Raw genomic sequence first — 21,620 nt, forward strand, 5'->3', positions numbered from 1 at the left:
TACGACAAAGACAATCAGCAAATCTTAATTAATGAGAAGTTAGAACCAGCCAATATATAGTTAAAGATAAATAGTTGTCGGTTTATTTTCTTTTGATTAACTAATTGGTTTATCGGAGACGCTCCAAAGAAATGAAAAGAGCCTTGAGATAAAATGTGAGATAGTAAAAAAAGAAAAGTGTTTTGGTTGTTTGTTGGACAAGAACATGCATCACTCTCCAACCAGTGTGGTAATGCTGCTGTGAGCTGATTACGGTTGAACTGGTTAAACAGTTTTATATTCAATATGTAGAACGAAGTACGTTAGCAGCAACTGTGTCTGTCAGCCCGTCACTCAGGTTCTCACTGAAACAGCTGTTTTTGGACTTTTAAACCTTAAAGTATGTGCAGTATATAGAGACCACAGACGGTTATCTCCAGCACCACCTAGTGGACGTACACAAGCCCACACTTAAAACACTTCTACAATAATAACATTTATTTCTCTTTTTTAAAGCATCTTATTTTTAATTGCCACACTGCAAACTGACGAGTGATTAGGGAGTTAAAGTGTTCATTCACCCAAATAAGGAAAATCTCATTTAGATTTAGAGATATTTTTTATTTAGCCATGCAAATAGTTTTGATTTCATTTTCCCATGTGTTGATATTTCTACTGCACCCAAATACAATAAAGATGAAGCAAATTTTGTTTGTGGTGTTTACAGCATTGAGATTAATGAATGTCAACAACATCCTGGCTACTTTTATACCTGATAAGTAGCCGATATTAAAATTGCAAATAGGCTGTTTTTTGGATTAAGTAACTCTGAAATGTTGCTGTTGATTCATGTAATTCTTTATTGCTGCATAATAAAAAATCACTTCCATTGAATCGTGGTTTAGGCAGAAATCTTTGACAAGAGTTGGACAAATAAAACCTGAATTATCCGAACAGATACCTCTGAAGGTAAGAGAGAAAATGTGTTTTTGTTACATTTGGTTGAACTGACCCTTTAAGCCCAACAAGCATAACTCATGATACAGAAACAAATACTCAACAGATGAAGCAGTGAAGTTACCTCGATCACTTTCCTCATAGAGACCAGAGATATATATCGTCTGTTTCTAAAGTGCCATTTATTATAAACAGCTTTGAGGACTTGTGAATCTTTGGCATGTGTGATGACAAAGCTGAAACATATTCAGAGTTAATGCTGAAATTGCACTGCAGTGATCTCCGTCAAGTGGTTAACGTCTTATATTGTGTTCTGTCTACCTCTGCATCCATCTTCAGTACCGATCTGTGAAAAACTGAAGCGTCAGGGTCTTTTTTCGGTCCTCTGTTTTACTTCCTCAACAGCAAAATAGCAAAAGTATACAAATAAATTAAAGTCAAGTTACATCATGACAAAACTGAAGTCCATGAGAAGATTGAAACTAGCCTCTGTCCAAGAAGAGAGTTCTCATTTTACTTCCAAAGTGTCGGTACGTCTGTGCTCCTTGTGTGATCCGATGGCAATGCTCTTGGTCGTCTTGGTTCTCTCTGAGTCACTTTGTCACAATATTTCCAAAATAATGAAATTATATTGTTTAGAAAATTAAAAGCAGTCAAACCGCATGCAAGCAGTTCATGGGAGGGATTTCCAAACCGAACGACAAATGTTTGTAATGCGAAAGAGGGCAAGATCCAAAATCGAGTTCTTGATGTTTTGCGCAAAAATCTCTCCAGCAGCAGGAAACATTTTTTTAGATTGTTTTATGTCGCTGCAACCGTGAGTCTCTAAAACCTGCAACACATCTGCAGGACAAGTTTTTGAGCATATGGCGTCCATTCAGACTCAATCAAAGTGTTTATTCCCCCCCGTCTTTCGATTAGTAAGGAAAGCGAGTGCCTGGAAGATTGCCAGTTTGATTTCCTGCAGGGAGGGGATAAATAATCTCCAGGCCCTCTGCAGTCGGGTACATCTGATCACAGCACTTAATTACTTATATAAGTTGGCAACTGCTCAAGTGAAGGTTGAAGGTTGTGGGTAAACTCAGGTATGAACGTGCGTGTGCTCAGTAGAAGCAGTATAGGAAGTATGATGCTGCTGATTAAGAGCATGTGGGTTCAGCAACACTTCCTGCATCAAGTAAAAGAATAAAAAGAACTGACCTAGAGAGCTGACTAGAGTAGTCCCACACATTTACACCTAACCTCTATCTTTACAATGAAAACAAGCTTTAACGAGTGATCCCTACATCTTGACAGACCTGCACTTCCTCCTGGCGACAGAACTGGATGGAGTCTCAGGTAAGAAGCAGCTGTGTTGGTATTTAAAAAGGAGGCTACTTGGTGGCAGAATCCCCATCAGGCCTCATGCTGAAGGGCTCCAGGCGTTCACTCTCAGGCAGCATGTTGTTGAGACGCTCCATCAGCGGCACCGTCTGGTCGATGCCCATCTGGATGCGTCTCAGGATCATGGACATCTCGTTGACCTTCTGGATCTGCTCGGCGTACTTGGCATAGCGTTTCTGGCGCTCCTGCATTATGCTGAACAAGGTTTCCACTGACAAGTCCATCTGGAAGTAAACAGTCGGGAGAGAAACAGAGAGTCTTGGACTTATGATGATGAATCATCTTGTAACGACTCATAAAATTCTACATCAGCAACACCTAATGCATGGATATGGTTCATATATTACAAAAAAGGTACAGTGCAAGCGTCTCTCAGTAATTAAATTAAAATATGAAGAATAAGTGGTGTTTAAGATTATATGAAGTTCTGTAGACATGTAGAGTTTAAACATATCTTTCCTAGAACATGCAAAACTGTAATGGCCGTGACTTAAGACTGAGGGGTCTTTTACATTCGCTCATTTGCCATCCAGGACGTTCTCCCCACTTTCAAATCCTGTATTAAACCCTACCTCTTCAGATTGGCTTACTTCGGGGAACTTCTTAGACATTTTAGAAATGTTTTGGTATTTAGTTGTGTTGGTTGGCCAAGAAGAACAACACAAGTTGCCCCCCTCAAAGGTAGCTTCCTCTAGCCTCCTCTGTACCTCAGGTCTTGCTGCCCGGCCATGTCTCTGTAGTGACAGCTAGTGTTTGTGTAGGTGTGAGTGTGTGTGTGTCTGTATGTGCATGTGTGTGTGTTGCTCTGTGCATGACTGTGGGGGTGGGAGGGTTCTTTTAACTTTCTTCTCCTGATTTTATTTGATGTTTCTCTTTTTCTGTACATCTCTGTAACTTGGCACTTTGCGATACTTTCTGTATGAAAAGCGCCGTATAAATAAATAAAGGTTGATTTGATTTGATTTGATTCTACTAGTCTGTTGTTGTTTATTGCCTCATATTTATGTTTGGTCTGTTTTATCTGTTGTCTATTTGTTGTTTATTTCTTTTTTGTTGCTGTGAAACGTCCTTGAGTGTCCTAGAGGGCGCCCATAAGCAAAATGTAATTTAGTTATTATAAAATGTCCAACAAAAGTGGAAGTTTCCAAAGCGTAAGGTCATGTCTTGAAGCAATTTGTTTTGTCCAACAAATGGTCCAAAAATCATAATAATTTACCATTATTATAAAACAAAAACAATCAGTAAAAACGGGGGAGGTTTAGAGTAACAGGTCAGAAAAGTCATGTCTAATAATTTCTTCTTAAAATAAAACATTTCCTGACAGACAGATTTTAAATCAAATACCATGTTAGTGGTTTATATATTTCCTAACCATGTTGGCACAAATCCTCCATATTCAATAGGAAACACATATAATACGGCTGTTTTGGGTTTGTTTATTTACCACCTCACTGGTAAATATCTCGTGCTGTACTTTTGAAGCCTCACCTCTTTGATTCTCTTCACCAGGGCGTTCTGGTCGAAGGCCACGGCCTCGGCACACTGGTGTAGGTGGTCCTGGTAGCGGATGCAGAGCTGCAGAACCTGAGCAGCATCCAGCCTTTCAAGACACACACTGCTGGGTGACGTCTGGCCACTCAGCACTCCTGCAGAGCGTGAAAAGCCAAGGACTTATGTTGGAACAGACTAACAGTATGCGTGTAAGCTGTATTAGATCGCATTCGTTTTAACATGTTGCACCTAATAAATGTTCAGCCTAAGAGAATACACTAAAATGAATGACAGCAGCTGAAACAATCATGAAGTTACCTTTTAAAAGTGGCTGAAAAGTTGGTATCTCCTGAAGCTTAATGACATCGGGGTCGTTGTGGATATTTCGCATTGACTGGGTGCCCTGAGCCACGATGACGATATCATCCATCTTTGCTTTCTGCTTTGCTGGAGAGGGCACCACTGCGATGACGATAATGTGGTTAATATCAACAGGCAGTAATTGTACATCACATCACCTCGTTTTGTTGCAATCAGAACACTAACTGATAAATCTGACAGAGATTCAGGATACTATATTGATCAATTTAAGCATAATTTAAATACTTGGGTTGTCATTTTGGACAGTGGTAAATGAAGTACTCATATCTGTAAGAGTAGTTAAAATATAAGCAGTCACAATGTAAAAAACAAAAGAAAAACATATCCAAACAATTTATTCAACGTTTGATTTAAGTAAAAGTATTATCAGCAAATGTAATCAAAGGTAAATGATGGCTTAAGTTAATTCTTGTACAAGATAGTATCTGGTATATGTAGTTATCAAGTACATAGTTAATAAGAAACATATCACTTTAGGATGTAGTAGAGTAGAAGTACAAAACAAATATAATACTCAATGTACTTCAATAAATCTACTTTACATCAAGTAAGATTATAGATATCTAATCTTAACTTACTTTTCATCACTTATGGCTCATGTGTCCCAAGTCACCAAAGCCTTCTATCAAAGATTTCCTGCATATAAACTGATTAAAACAAGTATTATCTTACCCGAGGAGCTGTAATCGGAGTGCTTATGCTCCGCGTCTCCACTCTGTTCGGCTCCCATGGTGCTAACGTTTGGCTAGCAAGCTAGCGTTTAGCTTTCAACGTCTCCAGAAACGCGAGGAAACACCAAAAACACCTGATAAATAGATTAATTGTCTGCAAAGACTCAACACGACATTGCTAACACACCGGGACCGACACAACTAAACAACCACCATGTCCCCGAGGAGAGCAGCTGAAACACAGGGTTGTTGTTGTTAGCGATTTCAAGCTAGTTAGCTCCGTTAGCTGTATTGTTCCTGCTCTTATTTACTAACAGGTTAAACAGACTTCCACTTGAAGCTAAGTGACATATGAGTAGACATCTATCTCTGTGGTGAGCAACACCGACTATCCTAATGAAATAACCAGTGATAACGTTACATGATGCGACATAATTGACAGTTCAAGACGAGGCATCACTTCCGTAAATATTGATCACGTGGTCTGCTTCTTACCGCCCCCTGCTGCTGAGGCCGAAAACAGACAACATGGCAACCCCGGTTATAATATGTATGATAATACAAACACCAGATATTCAAATACACTTTTAACTTTTAATGAACAGGACAAAAGCAATGCTGAAAAGCACAACTGGAATACAAAACACGCTGAGTAAAATGAACAAATATAAAAACGAATGCGTAGTAACGCTAACGTTTATCAGTGTGAAATGATTTTGAAACATCACAGGAACAAACAAGAGCTACTTTTTATAAACATGAACATGCTGAACCACCTGAATGCTGTAATTCGTAAAAGTAACAGTATTTAAGAGTCTCTGTGGGTCTTGTTATTGAGTCATATTTGCACGATTTTTAAAATGTAAGCTCATATAAAACAGAACTGGCTCCTGAACTAATTGAGTCAAATGCTGCGTTACCCCAGGAAACAACTCAAGTTCATTACAAAAATCCTTTTTTAGTGAAATCTATTTAGGTAATACAGCCTAAAACAGAACATGGTTAAGTGAAGTTAACTACTTATCCTGTAAACCAAGTCAAAACCGCGGATACGGCCAATGAACAGAAATGCAGGAGACGTACATGCAAACAGCATCATGCAGGTGTTTCCGTTCCAGTCTTCTGTCTCCCGTTGTCCTCTTCGACCAGAGGGTAGGGCCGCAGGTCCAGGGTCAGAATGCGGCTGAACATGCATTCATCAAACTGCGAAAAAGAGGACACGGTAGTAGTGACTGCATTTGTCATGACAGGGAAATAAAAGCGTTCTTCTCTTGTTAAACTTGTTATAAAAGTTAGTTACGTCTGAGTAGACTCCCAGCAAAGCGTCGGACTTGGAGAAAAACTCCTCCTTCAGGGAGATGACGATGATCTGCATGTTCTCCCTGGACTCCTCTCTGATGAAACTGGTCACCTGGATATAAAACAACACATCCACACAACAAGGTACACACAAAGAGAATTCATGCATTCAAACCTTATAAAAAAAACAACTCAATAATTACATGAATGACATTTCTCTTAGCTCGACGTTAACGCTTGCCCAGGGCGAGTAGGTAAGTGCCTTGTGCTTTTGTCTTATTGGGCAAATGAAAAGTATTTGTGATGTTGTTACTGACGGGGCTCAGCATTTAGCTACCGCAGCTAACCCGGGATTACAAAAAGAAAAAAACACAAAGCACCAGAATGTTTTTAAATATAATTTTAACCAGCTCTGCACACAGCAACATGTGGTATCCAGTGGACTTTTGCCAGCAGGCGAGCGGAGAGCTCTGGGCGCTGCGTGTTACTTTACTTTACATTTTTAATGGCTTATTTCTACCAAACTAGAGGAAGGGAGGTGACCAACTGTCCAAATCCCTGTTGATTTTATTTATTTTTAATAGGCCTATATTTTTCATTTCTGACAAGCAGGTAAAACATTTCAGCCACCTGCTTAATGTCAAGCCCTGCTCCGGCTGTTTTTGATGTTTTTATTGCTGCGGCCAACACAAACTTCCCTGCAAGCAAAATGTAGTTGATAAAAAAGTTTTCTGTTTGCAGGTATTCAGGTTTCATTTTAGTCTCAAACTATGTTGCTGGAAATCCAGTGAGCACTAATTGCTCTGAAACACAAGTAAAGCGTGTCTGAAGTAAACAAAACACCGTTTTACAGCATGTTTGGAATTTATTACTATAGATTAGGCCTCTAACTACTAATTATTTTCATAATTTTAAAATATTTTAGTATATAAAATGTCAAAAAAAGTGAAAAATGCCTCTTTTATTTCCCTGAACTCACAGTGACTCATTAAAATGTTGATTTGTCCGACCAACAGTCCAAAAAACGCAAATTATTCAGTTTACAATCACATAAAACATGCAAAGTAGCGAATCGTAACGTTGGAGCGCATGGAATCAAAGCATTACCTTGCCGATGTTAGTGTTGTCCAGTGCTGCATCCACCTCGTCCAAGATAAAGAACGGAGCAGGGCGGAAGCTAAGGGACATGACACAAGAGCGTGAAACAGCGCGGACACACTAACCCAGTGATGTGGGTCAAATGTCCGAGCCACAGCCAATAAAACTGATGCAACAGGTATAAGATAAAGTGGGACAAGTGCTTCAGCGGGATAGAAGAAGAGTTTTAGTTCACAAAGGAACAATAGTAGTACAAAAGAAAATAAAGAAGCAGCGGCGATAGATTCAGGGACATGTCAAGTGTCTCTTTAGGAGAGTTCTTCACATTAACCGTGTGAAAGAGGAGCAAATCAACAGGCTCTCAAGATGACATCGCCTTTACTTTATTAGCCAATTCATCAGTTTAAAAACTCATAGTCATTACAAGTTAAGTGCCCCGAGGCCAACTGAAAGAAGACATTGTTTCTGAAAGATATTTTATAGCATGTCGACAGCTGTGCTTATTCCTTTTTTATTCGTTGTTTTTGTTTTGATCGCTGTGGGGGGTTATTATGCAGCTGTGCAGCTAAATTAATATTCAGCAAACAAAGATTTTATTCAACGATTTTAGAAATAGGATGGTGGTTAGTCAGTCTGTCAATAAATACTTTACCATGTGTTGTGAATGATTTTGTTATCTTATTGTCACTAACCTCTAATACACAGTTTTCCCTTTTCTGATCCAATGTATTGTGATATAATGAAAATGTAGTTTATTTCAGTGTTACCTGTGGATGGAAAAGACCAGGGCGAGGGCGGCGATGGCCTTTTCTCCACCAGACAGATTGTCCATGGACATGAAGCGTTTCCCCGGTGCCACGCAGTTGTAGTTGATGCCGCCGAGGTACGGCTCATCGGGATTCTCTGCACTCAGAATGGCCTGAAGCGCATAAAGCAGGATCTTGTTTCATTTAAGGCATCTTGTTCTTGTCTGTAACACCTTCTGCAATACCAGTGCTAATGAGAGTTTAGTAAAGTGTGCACTGTTTAGGCTTGAAGTTCATGAGGGAGCCAAACTGGATAGGATCTTTTTTTGTTTAGTCGGCATAGATGAACACAATAAAAACAGAGAGACTTGAGAGTGTACTTTCTGTGGTTGAGGTTTAGTTACTTTACCTGGGCGCTGCTGTTCCTGCAAATTCTTTTATAGATCTGATCGATTACAACAGCCACATGTTCAAAGCACTGGTTGAAGAGTCGTAAGCGATTGGCTTTGACATGCTCAAACTCCTGGCTGCATCTTCTGGCTGCTCTGGTGGCGGCATCAAACGCTGAGCGAGGGACAGGAAACAAAGCAGCAGTCCAGAGACACGAGTTATCATGTTACAGCTCAGTATTATTATTAAACTACAGGTAGAAAACATGAGCAGCTGATCATTGAAGAAGGCGTAAACCCCTCCTTTCTTATTACACTTATACTTAACAGAACAGAATATAAAATCTTCTAAATAAGATGTCAAATATAGAAACTATGTCTTCTTGATTGATGCAAAACATTTGTTTATTGATTACAGGAGGTATATTCCACTGCTTAAAGGGCCGTCCACAGCAAGAATGATAACTATAAATATAAATATATAGTATTAAAAATCCTTCTAACTCAAGTGGATGAGAGATGATCAGTGACAGAAACAGTGACAGCCAAACAAAATCCGTATGAATTTACGTGATGAAGGTGTCACATTCAAATTATACAGCGTAACAATAAATAAAGAGGAGGCTACTTACTGAAACCTACACCATCTCTCTCTCTCTCTCTCTCTCTCTCTCTCTCTCTCTCTCTCTCTCTATCTCTCCTTGCTGCCAACTGTTTGCTTCACTCTTGATTAATAAGAACAATGAAGTGCTTCATAATAAGGATGGTCGTGAGGAATCGAGGAATCAGGCCATTTTTTAGAGATATTTATATCACACCTCCTCATTTCACTAAAAAAACCTAAATAAATGTGTTTTTGGAGCTAAACAGGGCCAGAAAATATGAGACCAGAAGAGTCTCGGAGTTAATGAGTGTGTCTGTTAATGTGTGCGTATGTGTGCGGCAGAGCTTTAGGGAGATGGCATATGAAGTGACTCGTGTAAAACAGATTTTGCTCTTCGAGGAATAGATCTCCCCTCAAGTAATTCATGTAATTACTCATCCCAATCCTTACTTTATAAATGTCCTATCTGCCTATTGCCTATTTCATGTAAGCTAATGTGATGGCATTTAGGAAACAGAATAATGCAGGAGACGAGGGACATGCACTGGTGCGTGCTTTGCGTCACTGTTTACAGAATGTTATCGTTCATCAGTGTGGATGCTCACATTGTTTCATAGTTTAAGTTCTTGGTGTGGATGGCCCTTAAGAGTCTGATTTTGAAATCAAAAACGTCATACATACCATCTGTCACTCCCTGTAACTTTTCCCTCACATTCCTCATCTTCTCCATAGCTTTCAGGTTAGGTGCAGTGGTGCGATGCAGCACTGCCTCTTTGGAGGAGACGGACTCCTTCAGCCTCGCAAAGCAGGCCTCCGCCTCCTTGTCTGTCTGCAGATTCTGTACACACACAAATTCATTGTATGTCATAGAAATACACCACAAAGCGCTAATTGGGACAATGATGAGGCCTGATGTCTCACCCTGAGTTCTTCCTCGAGGTCAGAGTAGTCGATGACTAGTTGTGCCTCTCTCTCATAGATGCTCAAAGTGGCTGAAGTGCTTTCAGATTCTGTGTCCAGCTGCACAGACCAGAAGAATCAATCAGGGCTTCAAGTTGTTTCATTACTTTAGTTTCGCCACACATCAGCATGGTTTCTGTCTTTATTACTCTAATGTGAAGGTTTCTACAGCTCCTTTTATTGCCTTCTTTTTTTCAAAATCTGATAATTTCTAGCTTAACTTCATATCCAGTAAATGGTTATTCAGTAGAGGCAAAGAACAGTCCGTTCTCTCTGTGTTACCTGCACTTCACTGATTTCATTCAGGCTCCCTGACAGCAGAGTGATGGGCAGACTCTGGATCTTGCAGGCGAGTAGCAAGTTGTGTCTGGCCAACTGTTTCTGCTCTAAGGCTGACTCTGCACACATCACCTCCCGCTGAAGCTTCACCAACTCTCTGATAGAGAAGGAGAGACAGAAAAAAGTGCCAATCCAAACTTTGTTTTCCTGCTGATCATTTTGTTGATAGGAAATCTAGACATACAGATATTAAATATAGAATATTCTGATGTTTAGTTCGTGGAATACTAGAACAAAAATCATACCCAATCATCCCACACCACGTAGTGCAAAGCCAATAACTTATAGAAAGGCTGTTTCCTTTTGACCTCAAGGTCCTCAAAAGGTCACAACAGATCATACTTCTTCACAATAATAGTGTTTATTTTACAAATACTACAGCCATCAATTATAGTTTTAGTACAGCTAGTGGGTTTATTTGTGTTTTAAGAGACCTGTCAATCAATTTATCAGTAAAAGCAAATAATGCAATGCTATTAAAGTGAAACTCAGTCGAAAATCGAACCCACGGTCTTTCACCGCATGAATATAATCAAATAAGCCATTAAGACAAGTTTTTTGGGTGATCACCTATAAACAGAGAAATGCCAGACGGTCGTTGACAGCCAGACATGGCTAAGGTCAGAGAGGAGCGCTTAAACATCCAAAACAGCTTTTTTAAACCACTAATATTACTCAAACACCAAACCTCTGCAGTAGCATGATAACGGTTCCTACACATTAAACGACCAATAACGTAGTTAGCGAACCTGGAGTTTATTAAAAAAAAAGACTGTTTTACAATGCTGCAAGCCTTAGCAGCCGTCTCAGCTCATATTGAGAGGCAGCCCAAACAAGTCGATTACCGAGTTCAGTTCTATTTAATAGAACTGAACTCCAGTCCGTTCGGTAATCGACTTGGCCCACGAGGAATTAATGCGACCCCTCGATCTTGGAATTAACCACTCGTGCCCAACCCTATTGGCAGCTTTACTTGTTGATCTCTTGGAGACTCCATGTTCTCTGGTCCAGCTCAGCTTTGGCATCGGCCACCTGGCTCTTTTTAGACAGCAGCTGGTTCTTGAGCTCCAGCATTTTGTTCTGAGCCTCATCCACTGCTTCCAGCAGCTTCTCCTCATCCTGAGGGGGAATAAAAACATCAGGCTGAAATAAAGTCGGCTGAAAGGTTCATTTTCACATCATGGTGTGTCCAGATAAAGCTCTGAATACAAACTATTTCTTAAATCTAATTTGGAGAAAATTGATATTCCAGGAGGTAATACAATTCTTCCATGTTCATTAATACTTAAACCTGTCATTTTGGAAATCTTTTACCCATATTACAGGAGGAGCTTTGACTGTGATGACACAGAATGAAAGCCTGAGATGATTACCTTCCTCTGCTCGGCAATGGTTCTCTCCTCATTCTTGATGGTTTCCTCCATTTTGCGGAGCTTCTTCTTCTGCTGCTCCAGTTGGTCTTGTTTGTACTCAAGCTGTGCATTTAAGCGAGTGCACTGACTCTCAAACTCCAGCCTGAAAGGTGAGACATATCAATGTGTTTGTGTAGAACATTCTGAACCTCAAGTTACAGAAAATAACTATTCATGGCTATGAATATAGGCAGTAAGAATTTTAATTACATTATAGCTAAAGGTAGGGCTGGGCAATTCTGCTAATTTCATTAATAAATGGTCTGTATAAAATAACCACATGGTAAAGCCTATTTTTGTAAACTCCTGTGTGATTTAAATACAGTACATGACAAATGAAAAGTACTTTATAGTACTAGTATTTTCTCATTTAATAAAGAACTGCAAATATGTGCTGCACATATTGTACTGAAGATGTGTTTTGTCGCACCGCTTCTTGTCGAGCTCCGTCTGCTGTTTCAGGTGCTCCTGCTCGTACTCTCTGATGCTGTCCATGCCGATCTCAGCACAGAAGTCAGAAAACACCAAGTCCTCCATCTAAATTCAGAGATTACATACACTGTTTATGTCTATTGTAATTATATAGGTCAATATCATAATCCCAAATCAAATTTGGCTCAAGATACTTCTTTACAGGATACGACACCCTCTATCCTTAGAACCTCGACCCAGACAAGGAACCCCCCCCCCCCCCCAAAAAAAAATAACTTGAATGGAAGAAACCTCAGGGAGAGCATCAGAAGAGGGAACTATCTCCAAAGACATACAGTAGCTGAAGAGTGTACAGAATAAACCAACATAGTAAAGTTACAGAATAGACAATCAAGAGAACAAAAATACAGATAGATTGCAAAAATTGGAACAATATGGATGTGGGACAGCATTAAGCAACTTTGTGAAGTACACGTGACCAGCTATTTGAAAGGACTGATAGCTTCAGTTGATGGCAGTGAAATATTTTTTGAACATGAAAAATCAAATTTGGTACTTTCTAACCCATTAGCCGTGGCGGTCATCCTGATTGCCCAAGCTTCTGACCCAAAACCAAAACGAAATCTCACCTTATGATATAAAATATGGCACTGAGAAGGGTGAAGCTACGCCAATCCGGTTTTATCCAGTTCAAAATAATGATTTAAAATATTAATTTCCTGGTAACCTAAGCATGAGGGTCGAAACTGCAGTCAAAGCCAGCATGTGGAAACAGAACACGGTGCACTGACAGCAGTACCTGGTCGATCTGGTCTCTGATCTTCCTCATCTTTGCATCCTTTGCCTCCACGCTCTCCTGCTGCATCTGGATCTGAGAGTCCAGGTTTGCTATTTCACTCTCCATACGAGAAATCTCCTGCAAAAAAAAAAAAAAACAATCAGCAGGGGGTAAGGGCAGATTAAGTACTGTTAATCTATGAATACATGATACAATATCCTTGTACATCTGATATGCTTTGGGATAGTGACACATGTATACATACAATAGAGCGATGTCAAAGAACACAGCCTCAATTCTGACATTACGTTTGGGAAAGTCAAAGTTCTGTGGCCCTACCGCTTGGCATTTAAGGACGTTTTTCTTCCGAATGTTTTCCAGCTCAGTCTTGGAGTATTTGAGGCGGGTCTGAACGCCCTGAGACTCAGCAATGATCTGTTTCAGTTCCGACTCCTTCCGCCTCAGCTTCATCCAACCCTATCACAGGACCAAAACACACAAAAGGTTAATTCAGAATGAATGATGTACTATTTTGTCTCGTTATAGACCAAATTGTTTAGCAATAAATATAAATCATGTAAATGATAAAAACTCTTCTGATGTGTAAACAGGCCAAGACAAAATTCATTCAGGACCTAAAATTCTGCACTTTGAACAATACTTTTATGGCCCTGAAGATTACATTGTATGATTTTTTGTGTGTGTTGACTCACGCGTATCTCTGCTGTCAGCTTTTCCTTACGTTCCTTCAGTCGCTGCATATCTTTCTCGTCCCAGCAACGAGCTTTGGTCCGCAGGTCACTGGAGCCTCCAGAGATCACGCCTGACTTTGCAAACATTGTCCCATCCAGAGCTACAGTCTACATGAAACACATGTGTTTACTTGTCTGCTGGTAGTAAAGGCCAACATGTCAGTCATTATATTTGATGGGTGTTTGGTTTTTGGAATATTTATAACGTATACAGTTTGCTTTATAACCTAAAAAATGCAAATCGATTTCAGTCAGTAAGCCCCATAGTTTTACTTTTCCTGAATGACAAAACTTTTAGAAAGTTGTTTGCAACACTTTCCCCTCTCAACAATGCTTACTGTTTATATTTTGAAATGCAGTAATCCTAATCCTAACTAAACTGTCTGTGGCCGAGGGCCAAGCCTACCTTACGGCGCTCCTGTCTGTCAAAGGCCACACTTCTTGCTTCTTTGATGGTCTCACATACCAGCGCGTTGCCACAGACAAACTGCACCACTTTCCTCAGCTGAGCAGCACCTGCTGCAGTGTTAAACTGTACAACATCGACCACCATCTTGGCACCGGGTATCTCCCTCAGTCGCTCGTTCAGAGGACTCACCTAGACACACAGGAGTGATGGTTTTCATTGACACTACATCTACTATGATTCACCAAGAGAAGATTCTGCAGTACAGTGACAACATCATCCTCTGCTTCTTTCAATCATCTAAATAAAGTACTTACTTCCAAGTAGTCGATAGGCAGGAAGGTCTCAGGTTCAGCTTGCTCCTCCTTCATGAAACAGATACAGTCACGGGCCACTTTCTCTGAGGCCACTACAATGGCGTTCATGTAGCGGCCAAACACCTTGATGACAGCCAGCTGGTACTTCTTATGGATGGGGCTGCACAAGTCAGAAAGGCGACCAAACTGGGACGTGAAAGAAAAATTAGTCAATAAAGAAGAAATAGTTTAATATGAATAATTTCATATTTACAAATAATTATCTGGCTCACAAGGTTTTGCTTTCCCAAAAAAAGCAACACAAATTTCTCTCTAAAGATGCAAAAAGACATTATGAGTAGCGCAAAACCTATCTCTCAGTAAGTTTTAAGACAGACAAGGGACTTGAAATTATTAAGTTATAAATGATGAATGACCATGTACTAAAGTGGTTTATAGCTACAATATATTTTAATGATGCTTGAAGGAAAAAGTGTCTTTTGATCTGCAGGGATTCATTATCATCTTGCAGGAAACTAAATTGAGCATGACGGTTGTTTGATGGCTAGGAGTTGACTGATGTTACTGTCAGGACTGTGCACCTCAGCGCTCTCAAAGGTGCTGATCCTGCTGCTAGGAGCACGGACTTCCAGCCAATAACTTATCTCTAAGTTTGTTGTTTGCGTAGACTCTGTAATAACGATGGATGTAGCTTCCGGGTCTGAAAAGTGCATCCAATGAGGAAGTGCCTTAAGCCTTCTTTCTAATGTCCAGCAGTGGGCGACTCCAGTGCCTCTAAAATAAGTCTGATTGTATAGAAGTCAGTCTGAAAATGACCCTACTTCTCACTTCATTTATTACCTCAGTAGAGACAAGTTGAGATTAGTTTGATATGGGGACGCACGGATTTATCAACAGGACATGGTTATTTCATGAAGATGTCTTCATTTCACTGTCACAAGAGGGGGAATACATTTTTGTTTTTTCGAGACAATGAATTCCTTAAACGCATCTCCTGTCTCACTGCACTTGGGTCCTCACTGTATTCTTACAGTTATCCCTGTTCACTATGTCACTCTGTATCCTACCACAGTTCCAGGGAAGAGTCTGCAGAGCTTCTCTAGCAGCTCTTTGCGCTGCAGCTGGCGTCTGCTCTCCTGGCTGTCGAGACGGGCGTTCCCCAGCTCCTCCAGCACCTGGCCTAGCTCCTGGTTCACCTCCTCGCTGCGCTGCTGGCCCTGCTGCAGCTCTGCGCCCAGGCTCTCCTCCCGCTGACGGTACTCTTCAAGAGACGACCTGAAACATGCAGTATTTCTAAGTTCCCTTCTGTGATGCTACATCCTGATTTCAAAATATATAATGTGTCACTAATAATAACCAAGGACTTTAATGAACACCTCCCTGACAATCAGGGACAGAGCTTATTATTGTGCAGCTATGTAGTACTGGGTGTGAATATGACGTACGTGCAAGACTTGGTGTACTCCTCCAGCTTCTCTGCTCTGCGTGTCAAATCTTCCAGCTGAGTCCGGTTGTTCCTGATGGCAACCTAAAAGAGTTGATGTTCCAAGAGTGATTAAATTAAAGCGGCTATATCTTATAATTTATTGTTCTTGTTCATTTTCAGCCACAGCAGGCAGCTGATTTCAGCGAAAGTTACTGATTAGCTGGTGGACATAATGGAGCATTTAGCAGCTAAAGAGACGGATATTTCCCTCAAGAGTTGGTAGAGATCCAAAGCTGCACTAAAAGAGATTGAATATTGGACTTATATCCATCAGGTGGACAGAAACACGACTCCAAATTAACAATAATGTTCCTCTGTAATTGCTGAATGAGTACAAACGCAACTGTCTAACAAAGTCACCATACGTCAATACTGTGTTCACAACTTGTTTCTGCTGCCCAATTGGCCCAAACATTCTATTATTGTATGATACTGAATGTATGTAATGTATAATGAATCCCAGACATGTGCCTTTCAGCAGCTGCTCACTTCAATCTGTGGTCATTAACTTAAAAGATGTGTAGTGGCAGCACAAATGTGCCACTGATAGTACCTCCACTTCCTTCTTTCTGCGCTGGTCAAAATCTATCTTCTCGTAGTCCGCTTTCACCTCCCAGTGCAGCTTCTCTGCCTGCTGGCAGAAGACAGCCCCCTGCTTTCGGGCCAGCTCCTTCAGCTCTTTGTATCGCTCCAACTGTATCAGAAATTATGCAAAAAAACATGCTGAGGGCTTTGTAACAATGCATTTTTGTCCCTTGTGATTTTGAGGTATATGCAGTTGTGTATCCGTGAGCCTGTAGTTGAAAAAATCCAGCCAATTAATTCAGTACCAGTTAATGTAGCCTCCGCCTCATAACTCTGCATAACTAACTGCATTACCACCAGGCAAAACTCCACATGCACACAGTGAAGCTGGCAGCAGCCACACTACTGACAGACTGTTTTATACTATTTGTGGTAAATTGATGTACTGTAGACAGTGTCTTTGAATAAGGTATAGAGGAACCTCACAGTTATAATAATAATGGCTAATAATGGTTTGGTGGGAAAGGAGTTGCTGCCGTTTGACACACACTGACCTGATCCTCATCCAGCTCGATGTCTCTCCCTAGGGAGGCGCCCTTCTGCTGTACCTGCTTCTCATACTTCCTCCAGGTCCTTTCCAGTTCAGAGATTTCCTGCCGTCCTTCTGCCAGCTCTTCTTCTTCAATATCCATCAGCTTCTGAGTCTTTCTCAGGGCATTACGGACCTCCTCCGCCTTCTTCATGTGATGGGAGGTGTTTACCTTGGCTTTGATGTACTGGGAACGACACTGGGACAGGACATGTTCCTGGGCACTGAGTGACAGAGTGAGAGGGGATCTCAGTTAATTCTTACACACTGCCGATGAATTTATATTATATGCCAGTTCCACTAGAGCTAAACAGATGCCATCATCTGAGGCTTGCCTTTTGAACATCCCTACAGCTGGTGAGGGAAACATTAGATGTATCCATTAGCTAAACTTAAGGGCAAGGCTATTCAATTATAAATTACATTGGGACAAATTTTAAAAACACAAAATGTAAATGTGCCAGAAATTCACAGCAGCCTGTTTGAAACCCGTCTGTGTGCTTGTGAATGTGTGTGTGTCTGTTCGTCTCTCTCTTGCTGAGACAAGGCTGACAAACAAGTGGAACAAGTACGCAATTTAAAAAACACAGTCACAAACAGCAGGGATACTAGGCTATTTCTAAGAAATATAGCGGATGGGCAGATGTAGACAGGAGGGAGAGGTGCCCTGAAGTGCCAGTAAGCACTGCCCCATTCTTTTCAGCACCTATTTTAACCAACGGGGGCTGTTCAGACAGGAACTGCTGCGGGGCTCCCCGGCCAGATCGCAATCTGCTACGATATTTCAGCATCTGGTCTATTTGCTCCACACACTCCAAGCAGATCTGGCAAGAAAATACACTAATAATCTATTTTTTATCTATCTAATATTAAATATGATGTGAATTATCTGAAGTTACTTCTGATGTTGCCCATGGACTACCAATTTAATAGACCTGATATACTGGTTTAATACTGTTTTTTAAATGTTGTAGTTTTCAAATCCTCACACACACACACACACACACACTCACACACACACACACACACACACACACCGTATCTCCTTCTCTATGTGCTGCTGCTCTCTTGTGAGACGTCCATGTTCCTTCTTGCAGCGCTTGACCGTCTGCTGAGCGTCCAGCAGTTTAATGTTCTTAGCAGCAGCAGCCTCCTGTTGCTCCCTCAGGTTGTTACTGAGAGCGTTGATGCCCCTCTCGTTATAGTAGAGCTCAGCCAGGCTCAACTGTAGGTGGTTTTGGTGGAGTTCGTCCACCAGCGCCTGGTACCTCTGGGCCTGGAAAAGTCAAGACAAGTTGACAGTAAACAATCAAATCCTGTGTGCACACATGCATCAGTAATTTAGGGCACCGTAAACTTATTTCTGCTTCTACTTTGACAGACACATGGGGGTGCACCCTAGAATGAGGCCCAGCATTAAACACAATTAAAGGAAGAAAATTCTAATAAAACAAAAGTCTGGCAATTTCTATAAACTTCCAAAAACGACCATCTGACAATCACATCCACTTTATGTTGGGTTTTAACTTCTATCTCAATCCATTTTTCCCCTTGTTTCAAACAACCACTTCACTTTTTTGTGCATATCAAGCACTATGAATGCCTTTGGGGAAAGATTGTATCCTTAACGATTATCCTCCTACATGACCGCAGGTTTTTTATTTTACCTCACCTTAGCATGTCAGAACAGCAATACACACTTTTGCTTTAATTCATGGTCGAGTAAACTAGCTTTTTTTGTTATTACCTCCATTAGGTCAAATTGAAAACAAGTTTTGATGTTTGTGGATGCACTTTTTTGTTGTTGTTTTTTTCCAGGATAGAGCCCTTCATTCTGGGAGCAGCATTAGTGATGGTACTGTAGTAGTATTGTGTCCTCCAGATTGGAAAATAAACACGAGCCACCTGCTCTCAGCCAGACACTTAATTTGTCTGTGAGTGGTTATTTATGTACCTGGCAGTAAAAACAACAGCAAATGTGTGGTGACTTTGGGGACGGGAGTGAACAAGTCACTGTAGCTGGATGTACAGAAAGATTACACTCCTAATTTGTGTGACTTTACCTCTACTTTTTCCTGGGACACCTGTTTCCTCTCGACAGTAGCAGATTTCTTCTTGTTGAAGTGAAACTGTGTGTCCTCTTTGGCCTTCAGCAGGGCCTGTTTCTTCTTATCATACTCTGCAGCATACTCCTTCGACTGACTGATGGTTTCGAACATCTTGGTCCTCTCCTTTGGGTCCTTCAGAGCTATGGACTCCACTGCCCCCTAGTGAGGAACATAATGAGAAGCACACTTGTTCATAAGGCATTATTACATTATTACCAGTCCTTATACTGGCTCAACCATGCACTGCACAGTGAATCCCTACATAATGAAATTACAGAAAGGAGTGCGTTTTGGGATTGCATGTGTTTGCTACAACCCTCATCATTTAATTTTAAATAGGGAGAATGCAGTCCTGTACCCTGTCTTGTTATCTCTCTATTTGTATGTCAAGTCCCCATATCAAGTTACATGCATTCATCTACAGCGTTCCCACATCATGAAATGTCTCAGGAACATAATTGGTTGACATACATCTGATCTTATTGTCTTCACTACTACAAACACTTTATACTACAGCATGTTTTATGTGTGTTATGACAGTATTTACCTGGAACACCAGGCAGTTTCGAGCTTTGGTCACAATGCCGATCTTCACCAGCTCCTCCATGTATTTGGTCAGAGAGACGTGTACACCATTGATGCGATAATCAGAGGAGCCACCTAAAATATACAATGAATGAATGAAGACTTAAGTCATGTTTCGTCCTCCATACACCCGCCCTGAACTGAAACACCCTGGGGGGGGGGCTTCTTAAACAGTTAACTACAAAACTATAACGTTAAATAATGTGTACAGACTCATTAAACTGACCCACGATGCTCCTGCAGAAGGTGGTCTCTTGGTCCTGGTCGTCGCAGTACCGCAGGACGACGCGGGCGGTGTCACGCACCGGCCGCCCGATGTGTGCTCCGTGTATCAGGTCCTTGAGGTGCTTCACCCGGAGAGAGGCAGCCCGCTCTCCCATGGCGAAGCTCAGGGCGTCCATTACATTGGACTTACCTAATGTCATTATTACATCTTGAGTAACATTTAAGGCGCATAATTATAAGAAATGTGTCACCAGTTGGACGCCGTTCGCAGGTCTTATCCCTATCCGGACGGATCTGCTCCGCCGCAGTTTACAGTCTTTTCGTGTTGCTTTTACTGGGTTATCGCCACCGGAGTGCAAGCATAATTAATTTACACACTTTTAAGAATATGCAAGTGAAGTTTCATATTTATACGTGAGGATTTACATGTTAAATTTGTACATGAAAGTGACGTTGATGAGAGAAACTAAGAAAGTTTCGGCTACGCTCGGCTCAGATGAGGGTTTACATTAATAATGGAAATGAAGAAGACTTTACGGTGTATTTTGTAGCTGTTGAAGCATGTAATTGTATTATTGTGAAGGACTGAATTACGATCCGGGTGTGTTGACAGCATCGATGTGAAAGTGGACGACCAGCAGCTCCCGGTGTTTACGGCGACGAGATCGGGGTGTCCGGCTAAGGCCGAGAGCGCACACGGCTAATTCACCGGTGTTAGCGTCCTTTTGACCACTCTTGTAAACACAGAGCTAAATTAGACCGTTAAAACGATATATGGTTAAAAAGATAAGAAATTAGACTTTAGTTTTACACCATTAAAGTAACTCAAAACATTACACTATCATCTATATTCATAGGTTAAACAGAAAGTTTCATAGAAATTAGCTAAAAAACTGTCTGACTGGTGACACAGATCCGCTAAAACACTGGAATATGTTAATTTTTAGACAAAACTTTTTTCTATTAATTCAAACATTATATGAAATGTTTTTTCAATTGTTGGTTTTCTTAAAAAAAAAGATGGATATGTAAAACATGGGCCCAGTAATATAACGTTAAGAATTTGACAAATGTAATATCAATGTAATTCAACGCAGCTAACGTTTAAGCTAGTAACATCGGCAGTTGACGTTGGTTAGCTTTGGCAGTTGACGTTGGTTAGCTTTGGCAGTTGACGTTGGTTAGCTTCGGCAGTTGACGTTGGTTAGCTTCGGCGGTTGACGTTGGTAGACGTTAGCTTGCTGGAGCTTTAACTTCAAATAAGTTCACTTACCTGAGCCGTTTGGGCCAATAATACAATTAAATCGCATGAACGGACCGATGACTTTCTTCCCTCGCCATGACTTGAAGTTTTCAACATCAATTTGTTTCAAATAGCCCATTTTAATCTCTAAACTTCGGAGAATAAAGAAGCTAATTAAGGAGTCAGAGGGAACTTGGTCAGAGTGAGCAGAGAGGCGGGAAACTGGTGACCGTTCGAAGCTCAAACGGTCACCAGTGTTTTTCTGGCAGTTGGATGTCAGTTGATGTAGTTTATCATATTTATTCATGGATAAACACAAAACAACTACAAGGTAAAATTAAAAGTCAGAGGTGGATCAATTAACTTTACTAACTTTTTAATTTTTTTTTTTATAATTTATTTCCATTTCATGCTGCCTACCTTTCCTTCACTACATTTATCTGACAACATTAGTTACTAGTTACT

At 40.8% G+C, this 21,620-nt stretch overlaps 2 protein-coding genes across 2 annotated transcripts; both read right to left on the reverse strand.

Annotated features, from left to right (window-relative positions):
* Positions 1–194: 194 nt before the first annotated feature.
* Positions 195–5,327, reverse strand: borcs5 (BLOC-1 related complex subunit 5). The gene is made up of 4 exons (XM_083916989.1): positions 4,864–5,327; positions 4,129–4,272; positions 3,808–3,965; positions 195–2,543 (listed from the first exon to the last, which is right to left on the reverse strand). Exons 1-4 carry the CDS (start codon positions 4,919–4,921, stop codon positions 2,310–2,312), a joined length of 594 nt encoding a protein of 197 aa, XP_083773115.1. The 5' UTR covers positions 4,922–5,327; the 3' UTR covers positions 195–2,309.
* Positions 5,328–5,957: 630 nt separating this feature from the next.
* On the reverse strand, positions 5,958–21,294 carry smc1b (structural maintenance of chromosomes 1B; the record flags this gene model as incomplete). Its single annotated transcript, XM_083916393.1, has 25 exons — positions 5,958–6,065; positions 6,163–6,273; positions 7,269–7,338; positions 8,027–8,178; positions 8,415–8,569; positions 9,680–9,836; positions 9,920–10,018; positions 10,241–10,394; positions 11,271–11,416; positions 11,671–11,812; positions 12,140–12,246; positions 12,941–13,057; positions 13,259–13,396; positions 13,633–13,779; positions 14,078–14,269; positions 14,395–14,580; positions 15,462–15,669; positions 15,840–15,922; positions 16,434–16,574; positions 16,960–17,218; positions 18,032–18,270; positions 19,058–19,261; positions 19,650–19,762; positions 19,914–20,102; positions 21,186–21,294. The coding sequence occupies 25 exons, from the start codon at positions 21,292–21,294 to the stop codon at positions 5,958–5,960; spliced, it is 3,726 nt and encodes a 1,241-aa protein (XP_083772519.1).
* Positions 21,295–21,620: the final 326 nt, after the last annotated feature.

The sequence above is a fragment of the Echiichthys vipera genome (assembly GCF_963691815.1).
Source record: "Echiichthys vipera genome assembly, chromosome: 7".
Taxonomy (NCBI): Eukaryota; Metazoa; Chordata; class Actinopteri; order Perciformes; family Trachinidae; genus Echiichthys; species Echiichthys vipera.

Coding starts and splice junctions, on each gene's coding strand:
- borcs5 (XM_083916989.1), bottom strand. CDS start 4,921: ATGGGAGCCGAACAGAGTGGAGACGCGGAGCATAAGCACTCCGATTAC. Junction 4,273..4,863: donor CTCCGATTACAGCTCCTCGG/GTAAGATAATAC, acceptor TCGTCATCGCAG/TGGTGCCCTCTCCAGCAAAG. Junction 3,966..4,128: donor TTTTCAGCCACTTTTAAAAG/GTAACTTCATGA, acceptor CACGCTCTGCAG/GAGTGCTGAGTGGCCAGACG.